The 13,233-nt window shown below is 42.9% G+C and overlaps 2 protein-coding genes across 2 annotated transcripts; one reads left to right on the top strand and one right to left on the bottom strand.

The window, feature by feature from the left end:
* Positions 1 to 1,194: 1,194 nt before the first annotated feature.
* On the bottom strand, positions 1,195 to 2,512 carry LOC142848837 (histone H2A type 1-E). Its single transcript, XM_075971022.1, has one exon. The coding sequence runs from the start codon at positions 2,489 to 2,491 to the stop codon at positions 2,099 to 2,101; it is 393 nt and encodes a 130-aa protein (XP_075827137.1). The 5' UTR covers positions 2,492 to 2,512; the 3' UTR covers positions 1,195 to 2,098.
* A 249-nt stretch (positions 2,513 to 2,761) lies between these two features.
* On the top strand, positions 2,762 to 12,272 carry LOC142848250 (histone H2B type 1-C/E/F/G/I). The gene is made up of 2 exons (XM_075970052.1): positions 2,762 to 3,194; positions 11,960 to 12,272. Exon 1 carries the CDS (start codon positions 2,800 to 2,802, stop codon positions 3,178 to 3,180), a length of 381 nt encoding a protein of 126 aa, XP_075826167.1. The 5' UTR covers positions 2,762 to 2,799; the 3' UTR covers positions 3,181 to 3,194; positions 11,960 to 12,272.
* Positions 12,273 to 13,233: the final 961 nt, after the last annotated feature.

Below are 13,233 nucleotides of genomic sequence, written 5' to 3'. Positions count from 1 at the left end.
CTTAGTCACCTTTTTTCAGCTCTGTTCTGTTCATCAAAGCATCTATAACACCAATGGAACAGGACTTTGATTGTTGGCTCGCAGGGATGAATATGGTGGAGCACATATGTGACCGGCATGCAGTGGTGCTTAACCAGCCATCTTGACCAGCCTCACTCTTCTAATTTCAGGGCACACACTGCACAGTTTGGGTTTCTGTCATAGCAAAGTGAACAAAGATACAGAAAGAAACAGAAATATTGATGCAGGGAGAGCTTAAACACCATCTGAAGGTCTCACCTCTGGGAAATTTGGGTTCAAAGGGAATTTGACAAGCATTTGAAAATGATTCCAAGGCTCCTATATAGGAAGTGAGAGCCAAGGATCCAGGTTCTCAAATTTGAAGGACGCCTTCACTGCTGAGCTGGACGCCTCACCCACAGTAGCAGCTGTGCACAGTGAGACCAGATTTCCCAAACCCAGTTGCTTGTGAGAACTCTCTTAACACCTTAGAAGCAGGCAGGTGATGCTCAGCGGTATTCCAGTGCTGAGGAGCTTGAACTAAGAGAGTCAGAAGTTCAAGGTCATTCTCAGCTACCTAGCAAGTTTGAGGCCAGCCTTGGGCCCTGCATAAACAAACAGAACCATTCTTCCTCAGTGTGGTGTGTTGGTGCACATCTGTATTCCTGCCATTTGAGAAATGGTGGCAGTAAACTCAGGAACTCAAGTCCAGCCTGGGTTATGCAGCTAGCACTCAGGCTTCTTGGGTTGCGTGAGATTGGTCCTCACTCAAAATTAAACACCTCAGGAAATTATTATTTTTTTAAACCTAGAGTACTAGTATCCACAGGTGGTTTCCCATCCCAACTCTAACCAGGCACGATCCTGCTTATCTTTTGAAATTAGGGGTGTTTAGAGTAGTATGGTCATACACAGAAAATTCTTACAGACATCAAGGTAATTGTTTTTCCTCTGCCTTATCTTCAAACTCTTGGGCACCCAATTATTTTCTTTTTGGGATGTCTGTTAGGGAACGAGTACGAGGTTGCCTAGGTCCCCATACATTTGTCAGTATCTCAAGACCACAAGGACCAGTTTTGCTTGGATTAAGAAACGCAGCACTAAATAGGGCATGGTGTCCCAAGCCTTTAATCTCAGCACTCAGAAGGCAGAGAGGCAAATTCATTGGCCCACACAGGAAAATTAGCACGGGAACCTTATTGGTAGCTCTGTTCACATCACTGTCCAGGACCCGCCCTGTTCATTTTAATATGTTCCCTTGATTGGTTTTCCACTTTAAGTCGATACTGTTCTTTTAGCTTGCACAGATAAAAAAAATAGTACTACCCAGTTTCCTTCAAAATAATTATTACTTATTAGGATACAGGTTGTTTGCCTCCTAAATTTTTTTAGAGTGAGTCCGAAACGTAATTTTTGGAAAGGCACCGGCTGTAATTGATCAAGTAATTTGATAGTTTTTCCTTCTACAAAAAGAAAAGATTCACATCAAAATCAAAAGCTAATTGAACTTTGAGGGTTTTTATGTTATTGCTAAGGCTTTCAATTCCATATGAACATTCAGAGAAGCACTAATTTCAAACTTGATTTTTAACTTGAATGAGCATTTTCCATAAAACAATTGGGGGGGGGGGGATTCGTGTATAAACAGGATGGGAATAAGAAAAGGCTCACTCTGAACAGGTAGAATGCTGCTTAAGTTCCAGTTGAAGTTTGATATTGCAAAGAGAATTATAAATTCATAATTGTCAAGAATAATTATGAATCTTGGTGTCCATCCAGTATATAAACTGCACGGGTCACGATCTCCAAAATTTTTAGGAGACTTTAAAACAAACATCACCATGTTGAATCCGCATGATGCTTGGTGTTGGCTACTAGTTCTGGGAAATACGCTTGGCTTTCTAGGTTTCCTTATTTACCTAGTTACATTCCAGGAGGCTCTACTGATTTGGCCAATAGTCTCAAACTGTTAGTAACTGGAGCTCGCCAAAAGACCGAGCTCATTATTGCAGTTTGTTCAACTCTTTCTTTGAAACTGTGGGGGCTCTGAAAAGAGCCTTTGGGTCTGAAGTTTCTTAAAGTTCTGATGGTTGCCAAATTACTTCCCCTTGGCCTTGTGGTGGCTCTCGGTCTTCTTGGGCAGCAGCACCGCCTGGATGTTGGGCAGGACGCCGCCCTGCGCGATCGTCACGCGGCCCAGCAGCTTGTTGAGCTCCTCGTCGTTGCGGATGGCCAGCTGCAAGTGGCGCGGGATGATGCGCGTCTTCTTGTTGTCGCGAGCCGCGTTGCCAGCCAGCTCCAGGATCTCGGCCGTCAGGTACTCCAGCACGGCCGCCAGGTACACCGGGGCGCCGGCGCCCACCCGCTCCGCGTAGTTGCCCTTGCGGAGGAGGCGGTGCACGCGGCCCACGGGGAACTGCAGGCCGGCCCGGGAGGAGCGGGTCTTGGCCTTGGCGCGAGCCTTGCCACCCTGCTTTCCTCGTCCAGACATGTTAGAGTTAAAAAAGTCAGCGACACAGCACAAACTACTGAGCTCCGTAAAACAAGGCTGCTTTTATATTTCGTTCCTGGGTAATAAAAGTACCCATTTGATTGGTTACAAGAGGACTCAGCGATATAGCCAATAGAAAATGTGGCTCTCAAAACCTCATTTGCATAATCCCACCCACGATCCCTCTGGTGTTGTTTCTTCCAATTAGCTAAGACTTCTTTGAAATCCTTCATTAGCATAAACGCCCTATAAGTAGGAGATGTCAACATCCAGCCCACATTGAGCTTCCTGTGTTTAGAGATCTGAAGATGCCTGAGCCAGCGAAGTCCGCGCCCGCCCCGAAGAAGGGCTCCAAGAAGGCCGTGACCAAGGCGCAGAAGAAGGACGGCAAGAAGCGCAAGCGCAGCCGCAAGGAGAGCTACTCGGTGTACGTGTACAAGGTGCTGAAGCAGGTCCACCCCGACACCGGCATCTCTTCCAAGGCCATGGGCATCATGAACTCGTTCGTCAACGACATCTTCGAGCGCATCGCGGGCGAGGCGTCGCGCCTGGCGCATTACAACAAGCGCTCGACCATCACGTCCCGGGAGATCCAGACGGCCGTGCGCCTGCTGCTGCCCGGGGAGCTGGCCAAGCACGCCGTGTCTGAGGGCACCAAGGCCGTCACCAAGTACACCAGCTCTAAGTGAAGTGACCGTGCCAAGTAAGCCTCTATTGCGAATTCCAAAGGCTCTTTTCAGAGCCACCCACCTTCTCAAAAAGAGAGTTGTGGCAAAGCACAGTTTAGCTTAATTTATGTAAAAGCTATTAGCACCTTAAACCTTCTTTATAGTGGTCAGGGCCACGTAAAGCATTAATATGTTACTTTACAGTTGGAATTGTTTGTGTTTTGAAATAAAATAGGAAATTTGGCTTCCAGAGCCTGTGAACGTCACTTCCGGTTGAGCTGAGTCAGTTCACCGGAAGGAACGACGTTGTAGATAAAGGACGACAGATAATGCAGTCAGTAAACAGACCTGGTAATATTTTGGCCACTGGTGTTTGTCTTTGGGAGAAGTGCTTTAAGTTTCGTTTTGAAAGCTCTAGACAGGAGCAGCTTGTTAGAGAAAACAGCCTTTTCATATTTGTAGATTTAACATACAGCAGACTCCAGCTTTAATTAACCCAATATGTAGTCTGCCATTATCAAACGGACCTCCGACACTGACAGTCGCCGCCTCCAGAATCTGATGAGAAATGAAACAATTTGTTCAAAAGCAGATGGAGACATCACATGTTTTAGAGCCTTGGCCCAATTATTTTCATAGGTCCAGCGTGCGGGTGAAAGGCAGAGAGGAGTGAGGGGAAGTAGCCAGTGGGTGGGGGTGAACGTGATGTTTAAATGAAATAAAAATTTATACAAGTGATAGGGATTCAACATGTCAGCTTAAAAACCGAATTCACAGGCAAATAATTAAGAATTTAGATAAAAAGACCTTAGATAAATATTAAATAGAATGAATTAGTGCCTCCTCATTGTATACTATTTAATTTTAACTTAAAAGTTATGAAATATAAGACACTGAAATGTTTGCCCCTGTGGAGCCTAGCCCCCAGCAGGCTTTCAGCAGGTCAGAGAAACAGGAGAGAAGCTGCTAGGAGAGACACAGAGGCCTACAGGAGACTTTTGCTCAGTACCAAAGCTTCATTCTTCATTTTCTTTTCCTCTCTGATGGATACTCTTTATCTGTTCTTTTCTCTGTTCTGTTCTTTTACCCTGATGTTCCCCTTCCCAGTTTTATTTCTCTTTCCTAACGTCATCCTCTTTATTTCTGCCCTTATGTTTTTCCTTCAATATCTTTCCTTCTCCTATTTTTTTCTTATTCCTTTTATACCACCTAGGGCAAAGACTTCAATGCAAGGAAAGATTCCCTCACAATCATTAAGTTATATGTTTTTCATACACCAATTTTTAAATAGGAAGAAATCATATTAAGATCAGAAGTTACTTGTTTTCCTTAGAAGCTCACAAGTAGTTAAACATTTTTCTTTGTGTTAGTTTTCCTACCATAACATCTTCACCCCAAAGCAATGATTCTTTTATTATTGATTAAAAAAGGTTTAAGGAAGTTAAGTATATTTTAGCCAGTTCCTTTCGTACTGGCAGGCAGCTGTGTGGCCTTCAGTGCAGCGGATATCTGTTTTCTACTCTAGAGAAACTTTAAATGAATCGGCAGCTAACAACCAGCTTTAAGCCCAGGAGAGTCATTTAGTTTCCTTTCACAACTTTGCTTTTAAGATGCATACGGGGCTGGGATTAGTTCTGTACGTTACAGGACCGAGGAACTAGGGTCTAACCTTGGGTGTAGGGACTAATTGCTTTCTTTCGTCATCTGCCTGTTTTTCCACAGGCAGCATTCATCATCTATGTATGAAAATTCCTTGTTTAAGGGGAAGGTGACTTCTAGCCTATCTTTGTCTTTTTTGGGGTCTTTTAGTGGAGCAATTGGCACAATAATCTCAACCATTTCCCTAATCATCTTTACTGTCTTATTCACTTGTAACTTTCAGGCAAACTCAGAAAGTCCAATTAAATCATAGATCTAACTATTATTACTCTTATAAAAGCCATCTTCAATATGATCTGCAAGTAAATTGCCCAGAGAGGAGTGGAATTTTCCCAGGAAACAATCACACTATATTCGATTTGGTGGAATCCCTTTGTAGAGCAATCACACCTTGCCAAATACAGCAGGAACAAGGGGCAGCAGGAAGGAAGCACAGCAGAAACCAGGGGTGCTCTGGAAACAATTCTTTCAGGGGGTCTGCCTCTCCAGGCTGCTTCCAGAGAAGCTTTGTTACCCCCTGAGCTGTCTCCCATAAGCTGTGTTCTTGACTGCAGCTCCTCTGACACCGCCACGGGCAGCTTGTTCTGTGTTAACCCAGGTTATAATGAGCTTTGCTTAACAAATTAGAAAACCCTGTCCTTTCAACTTAGGATGGCAGTAGCCATCCTTGCCTTTGCTACTTTAAGTCTGTAGGTGTGAAAAGATAATGGAGATACACCGGGAGCCCGGGTTTGGGACTGGGGCTGGTAAGTGTATACATAAGGAACCATGATTGCTTGCTTCATTTAAGGACTGTCTTTTATACCCAGTTCCCTAGCTACAGAGGAAAACAAATAAGGATACAAGATAATGGTTAAGTTTACTCTGTGTTTTAAGGAAGTTGGTAGTCTTAAGTAACATACTAATTCAGTTTAGTAAGACTCTAACGTGAGACTGTCCCGGTTTTCTTTTTGTGTAGCTGGGATTTATGCTCATATTTTAATGCAAAGATCAGTTCTTTACCAATATTAAATTCAAGCTCATACTAAATTTGGCAGGATGAGTTTTAGACCAAAACCTATTTTGGGAGTTTTTTTCCTTTTTTACTTAGTGGCAACCAATGTCCCTCTACACTGCAAAGAAGATTAGGATACTAAAATCATGAGCTGTATTTGAGTTCCCAGGGACTGTCTGGGAACTGACATAATTGATTCTTTAAAAATTATTTTGAAGAGAATACTGAGGAAATAATACAGTCAATAAAGTGCTTTTTATGCTATATGAAAACCAAAGTTCAATTTTCAGGACTCAATATAAAAAATGCTTGGGGAGGTGGTTTGTGCCTGTAGTCAACACACAAGGAATGCTTGCTAATAATCTACTGTCCTCGAGGTACTGACAAACGTCACCACACAGACAATAATCACCCACTCAGAAAGACAGGCTGAGGACTGAAGAAAGCATCACTGAAGAACACTGAGCTGAGAACCAGTTCACACCAGCAAAACTACTGCAAAGCATTGTTCCCTGTTGAAAAGGGGAAGCCTCGGGGGTTGAAGTTTAATTCCCAGGCAGTTTGTCACATGCTCATGGGGAGACTTTAAGGCAAGCCTTGCACTTTTTCCGTGCCTCAGCTTCTTCACCTGTACCTTGAGGGTAATGGTAATAGCTCCCACCTTCTAGAAGGAACATAACTAATTCTGTAGCGTGCAAAGGGTCTTCTTCCAGGTAGTGGGAAAATTGTCACTAAATGGCAATGGAGAAGATCCCCAAAGACTGTTTTTTTTTTTTCATGTAAAAAGCATCTTAGCTGTCCTAATATTATGCACTTAGAACTTCAATTTGAGATAGGTAAAATGAAAGTTGTCAGAGAAAGGTTAAAGAAGTTTTTCCCTTTAAAAATTACATCTTCTCTAATTTGTGTGCTTGTGGTGGGTAGGGAAGCTCACACTTAATGCTGCACAAGTCCAGGTCAGGACTTGAGGGAGTCCACTTTCTCCTTCTGCCTGTGGATCCGAGGGATTGAACTCAGGTCATCAGACTGGGTGGCAAGTACCTTTACTTTCTGAGCCGTCTTGCCAGGTCAAGGTTAAAGATCTTTAATCCATATGCATGCTGTCTGCGCTTGTCTGACATAGTTTATACATTTTATTCTTATAGTAGAAGCATGTACGTGAAACAGCGTTATGTCAGTCTGGGTAATTGGTTAAGAGAGATGGGATTTTACAAATTATAGAGTTCAGATAAAAATGTTAGGTTGAGAGAAAATGCACTCCTTCCCCCAATCGTAATCTCTTTAGGAACACTTAAGGAGATTTAAAACAGTTATCCTCCAAGGAGTTTAGATTAAGCACTTTTTTAGACACTCCCAGTAATTACAAGTTTATGGTATTAAGCATTCCTTTACCTGAACCCTCATCCCGTTCACCCTGGATGACGAAGCCTACAGTCAAGTGAGCCAAGTACATAGCTGCTGTCGGCCTTTTCAAGACACAATAAACTCACTAAATTACTTAGATTCTAAAATCAGTTTGCTGAGTCTTAAAGTATTGTAGTTGATTATAAATAAGGAAAAGGGAAGGAAGTTTTCTTATAACCCCCTAGTTCTGAGTAGACAGAAGCAGTTGAGCTGAGAGTTGGCTTACTGTGAGTGGCTGCCCTTCCAGAGGACCTGGGTTCAATTTCCAGCACCCACACGGCAGTTTACAACTGAGTGCAATCCCAATTCCAGAAGATTCAATGTTCTCTTCTAGGTTCCATGGGCACTAGGCATGTAATATGCAGATAGATATACATGATGTACACTCCTAAAAGAAAATAAGTGCAGGTTTTGGCTCTCCCAAAGATTTCTGTAGAGCAACATCCCAATGTGCATTTGGTAGAATATTAGTGGTCACCCCCAGTGTCGGGTCGCCCTGCTGCTGGGTCTGAAGTGATGAAGACCGGAGAATGACAAACCTATTGTGAGGAGGCAACTCGGTGCATTCTTGACATTCAGTCCTGGCCTTCCTAGGCAGTATCCTATTCTCCAACATGCTTAACAGCTTGTTGGAATTTAGAATCTCCATGGAAACACCGCTGAGTGTGTCTGCAAGACTATGTCCAGAGAGATTTTTAACCCTTTAACTCTCTGTCATCTCATGAGCTGGGGTTACATCCTGAATAAGAAGGAGAAAGCCATCTTCTGGACTCTGGATGCAAGGTGACCAGCAACATTCCTGCCACCTTGCCTTCCCGCTGTGAGGGCTGTGAGCCCCAGCAAAGCCTCCTTCAGTTGCTTGTTAGGCATATGCCACAGCAGCAAGGCAGTAATTCACTGACCTTTAGTCTTGCTTTTTTTTTTCTTTCTCCTTTCCCTCTCTTTTCTTCTGCATAATTTCCCTCACATGCTCTCTACTGTTATTGGCTAAATTTTTCTGCTGGTTATTTTAATTTTCAAGAAATGCCCAATTCTATTATTAGACTGCCTTAAACAATCGAGGTGATGGACACTGGACTCTAGCTGTTACTCATGCCTTTGGACTTTAATATAGTGAAATGAATATAAAATTCTAAACATATGTGATATATATTGTAAAATTGCTTGGGAATTTTACAGAGATGATTCAGGTTCCAAGATGTTGGATAGACAACAAACAAAAGCCTCAAACACTGCTAGTTCCAAGTGTGGATCAAAAATGTCCTTTTTATAGGTATAGTGCTGAGGGTTCTGGACTCTAAAATTCAGAGGTTATCTTTTGGCCCAGTCAATCTACACACAAACAGGAGCTTTAATTAGGTAAATAGGAAGGGAAGCAGCAATGGGTTTCCATCAGTCTGGTGTGTTGAGCTGGCATTGTGGGTGTTTTTCTTTTAGGACCCTCCATAGACCACTGAGACACATGCAGTTTGAAGGGCTGGCTCTTAGAGTCTCTTGTGTGCCTCTGCCATACTGTGTGTTACAGGCACATTTCTAGCCCTTGCTGTTTTCCTGTCTCCCCCACTGCTGGAACTCTTGAATTTCCCCTGCTTCTTACTGTGCAGCAAGCTCTTCCCCGCTCTGCAGGCATCTGTGTGGCCACTTCTGCTGGGAAGACATCTAAACCACCTCTTTCCAACTGTTTTGTACAACATTATACAGTTTGGGTTCGTCATTACTTCTCTGTAACCTCGTAGGCTCTATCCCCTGGTTTAGTTATCACAGTATTCCTAGGGCAGATTGCCCAACCAACCTGCCACCCAGTAAGCACATACACATGACAATTGATCCAGTTTTGAATAAATTAAAAAATGCACTCTACATTTCAAATAAATAAATAAACGCAGCTCCATGGAAGGAGAGCAAGGCCATGTCTGGTTCCTGGTCTTCCTCTTTCTTCCATCTTTACCTGTTCTGGACGTTGCAAGCATCATGGCCGCAGAGAACACACAGTCCATGAGAGGTGAAGAATGAAACTCCAGTTCCCCCACCACCACCCCCCTTAGCAGGTGCTGGGACAAAAACTTCCAGAGTCTGACCTCAGGGTTTATTTTTCTAAATATTTACTCATTTAAGCGCAGTTAAGCTTTGAAAAAAAAGGTTTCCACATGACAGTTATAACAGCAAAACTTTAGACCATACAGCAAAGGAGCAAAACACCTGAGAACTTTACCATAAAAATGAGTCCCGTTGACTGATGACCAGTGCTCAGGGCAAGGGGCCTAAGGAGGATTTGTCATAAGCATAAGGATAGATTTTGTTGATGGAGGATGTGGAGTACACAGGACCTCTTTCATAATGAAAGGTTCTATTTACTGAGACAAAAAGCTCAGGAAAAGGGCCCACAATGCTCAGGATATCAGGGGATTCAGGAAGGCTGGCTCCATAGAACAGCGAAAAGACCTCCAGGTTGTCAGACAACATCCGCTCCAGTCCTCTGGGTGGCTAGGCAACAGCCACTTTTCTTCCTTGGAAGAAAATAGACCTGAGGGCTTTAAAAGTATGGTTTCTCCAATGCTTTCTTTAAGCTGTGTCTCCTACACTTTCCCTTCTGTTCTTATAAAGGATCCCAGGATGGCTTCTCAGTTAACAGTGTCTGCTGTGGGTTAGGTGTAGCCACAGGCTTACCGTGACTTAAGAAGGAGGCTCTTCCCCTTCTCCCCCTGCCCTGCTGGGATCACTAAGGAGCCGTCTGTCTCCAGAGACTGTTTCATGGGCAAAGGACAAAGTGCTTGCCCTCCTGGGACTCCTCCCTCAGCTGGGAAGACAGCGTGTAAACAATGGGTACTCTCATTCTAGGTGTACACAATGTCAGAATGGCCCACGTTCTGGGGAGAGCAAAGGAGTAGAGCAGAGAAAGGAGGATGATGCATGGCAGCAAATATAAAAACTAGGACCTCGGATGCAAATGCTTGCTATAATTAGTAGTTGAATGTAGCATAGTGTTTACCGTGTGCCAGGCACTGTTCTATGAGTTTTACTTGGCTCAGTTAGTCCTTAGACAATACGATGGAAGCTGGAGGAATGCGTGAGGGATGAAGCCAGTAAAGAAAACAAGTGTAGACTGATTAAGTCTGTCTTGTGCTCTTCTGGGTGCATGTCCTTACATCCATTGTTTGTGCTGCCCTGAGAGCTGGTGTGATTTAAAGATGTAGCTGTGAAGATGCGTGTGAACACTTGAAAGGAGAGCTGTGGGTCTTTCCAGCACAGTCCTTAAGGATGCCACCTTTCTTGCTGTTTATATTTATTTATTTTGTGTGTGTATATGTCTGTCATGTGTGTGTGTGTGCACATGTATGTGCAAAGATGTGCAAGCCTATGCATGCATACTGAAAGAAGAAAGGTTTGGGTGTTCTCTTCTAGTACTCTCTGCTTATTCCTTTGAGGAAGGGTCTCTCCTTATTGAACCTGGTTCTTGGGCCTTCTTGGCCAGGCTAGAAGCCAGCAAATTCTACTTCTGTCCTTGCCCCTTTTTAGAGCCAGGGTTAGAGGTTTTCGTGGACATGCCTAGCTTGCTATGTAGGTGCTGAGATCCAAACTCTTATCCTCATTACAAAGCAAGCACTCTTAACCATTGAGCCAATTCTCCAGCCCCCAAGTTCAATTCCTCTTCAACTGCATTTAGAAAAGATTACGTACACTTTATTAAAACAAAGATGCTGGAAGAAACACAATGAGCTCTTGGGCCTTCAGAGGTCACAACCTGAGTAGGAGAGACAAATGCATACCTCCCACTTGTTAAAGAGAGTGAATCCCCTTACCTCTGCTTCCCTTTATTGTAACCAGGTTCTTTTGTTTCTGGTGGCCCAGACCCGAATAATCACACAGAAACTACATTGATTACAACTTCATGGCCAATAGCTTAGGCATATTTCTGGCTAACTCATATCTTAAATTAACCCATTTCTATCAATCTGTGTATCACCATGAGGCTGTGGCTTACCTGTAAAGTTCCACTGTGTCCTCCTTTGGCAGCTACATGGAATCTCCCTGACTCTACCTACTCTCTCTCTCTATTTCTTGCCTGGCTTTACTCTGCCCTGTCATAGACCAAAGCAGTTTTATTCATTAACAAATAAGAGCAATACATATACAGAAGGGCATCCTGCATCACTCAGTGCCTTCCTCATGTGGGAATAACAAACACTGTTTTTTCCTGCTTTCCTCATGCAAGGACCTTTGCAGTCCTGCACAGGCAACTCCACAGGATCCAGCTCAAGCCAGTGTTCCCCTGTTGTACCATCCCTGCACCTGGGCAGTGCCACCACTTTCCTTAAGAACAACCCTCACTCTTTTTCTACCTTATCGATCCCTATCCTTAAGGTTTCCATAAAATGGAACTCCCAGGATACTAACTCGATAATCCCATTAATCCTTTATTGAAACCAGGCTCAGGTAGTAAAGGGGTTAGGTTTACTCTATAGGCCCAGCATCTATCAGCTCCTGGGGATACCAGTGTCTGTTGCTGAGTTCCATCTTCTGTAATCAGGAGGGGAGCCGCCGTAGTTTGGCGTAGTATAGTTGGGATGACTAAATGAATTGAACGGTATTCATAGGCTCCTCAGAACACTGCTGGTCTCTCAGAAAACAACAACAAAAGCACCGATCTATGCTAATCCCCATTGTCGTTTTCACTCCTGGAAGAGCAGCAGACATCTGCAGAAGAGCTAGAGTGACTTCACTTTTCTCTTTCTCTCTCTACAGGAGGCATAGACACGGCATCTCTTCTACCGCTCATCAGTGCTGGATGTTGTTTCATCTGACAAATGAGACAAGGGAAATGGAAGAAAATGGGCAATACTAGCAGACTAATGGCCATATTGAATTTCAAAACTCGAGGAACACATGATAAGCATCTGGCTAAAGATTCCATAGAAAATGCTCACCGTAGACGTTTGTGATAGGAAAGACACACATGAGTAGAAAATGAAAATACTACTAGCTAAAAAAAGCTTTTAAGTGTTGGTGATATGTGAATATATACTGTACATATAATAAAAAATATGTAAAGCAAATACGCATCCTACGTATGTAATTTTAATTAACTAAATATGATTAGAAATTACTATATGTGGAGGTATAATATTTATGAATGAATCACTACCTATGTAACTAGTTTTGTATTTTTGAGTTAATTTGCATCTCTATTTTTTTGAATATAGATCATGCAAATTGTAAATCTTCATTTATAAATCTTTTATTTATAAACCTTTTTCTTCTTAAGAGGAAAAACTTAGGTCAACCATCTGAAAGATACAGGCTAAGGGTGTAGCTACAGGGCATGCCTGTCATGTGCGAGGCCCCGTGCTCCATTTTCTGCAGTAGTGTGTGAGAAGAAAAAGAAGAAGAGAAAAATGAAGGCAGGCGTGGTGGTGGTCACCTGTACCCCCATGGCTGACTGAGGAGGTTGAAACAAGACAAGCGGGAATAGAAGGGGGTTTGAGCTACATAGCACTGCACTGTGGAACACAAACTAGGCCTGGACAGGTCTGGACATATGTGATATATTTTTTTTTAATGGATATTTTCAGTTGCCTTGGGCAAACTATGAATCCAAGTTCTTTTTCTGGATTTTCAATTATAGAATCTAAGAATTCATTACATTTGTCACTTCCGTGTTACTTTTAAAGCAATAGACTAAGATGCTCTGCCAATCTGTAAAGGTCTACTTGATGACTGTGTAGCACTGACAGTTAATGGTCCAGAAAGTTGGTCTGTGAAAAAGGGTATATCAAAGTGATATCAAATTTATAGTCTCTCAGAGAGACGGACCTGTTTTCACAGGGAAGATCACACTACACTGGCAAGGTGGAAATTAGTCTCATGACTCTCAACTGATAGTTTTGTTTCAGGAAACATACTAGAATAAAATACATGAATTTAGGTACTTTATTAAGATACCCTTGTTTTCTGGAGTGTGTGTGTGTGAGAGGGTGCGGGGAAGAGGAAACTTTTTATCTCTTGCATTCAGAAATTTG

The sequence above is a fragment of the Microtus pennsylvanicus genome, chromosome 4 (assembly GCF_037038515.1).
Source record: "Microtus pennsylvanicus isolate mMicPen1 chromosome 4, mMicPen1.hap1, whole genome shotgun sequence".
In the NCBI taxonomy this organism is placed as follows: Eukaryota; Metazoa; Chordata; class Mammalia; order Rodentia; family Cricetidae; genus Microtus; species Microtus pennsylvanicus.
This window is presented reverse-complemented; position numbering and strand designations above follow the sequence as displayed.

Coding starts and splice junctions, on each gene's coding strand:
- LOC142848250 (XM_075970052.1), top strand. CDS start 2,800: ATGCCTGAGCCAGCGAAGTCCGCGCCCGCCCCGAAGAAGGGCTCCAAG.
- LOC142848837 (XM_075971022.1), bottom strand. CDS start 2,491: ATGTCTGGACGAGGAAAGCAGGGTGGCAAGGCTCGCGCCAAGGCCAAG.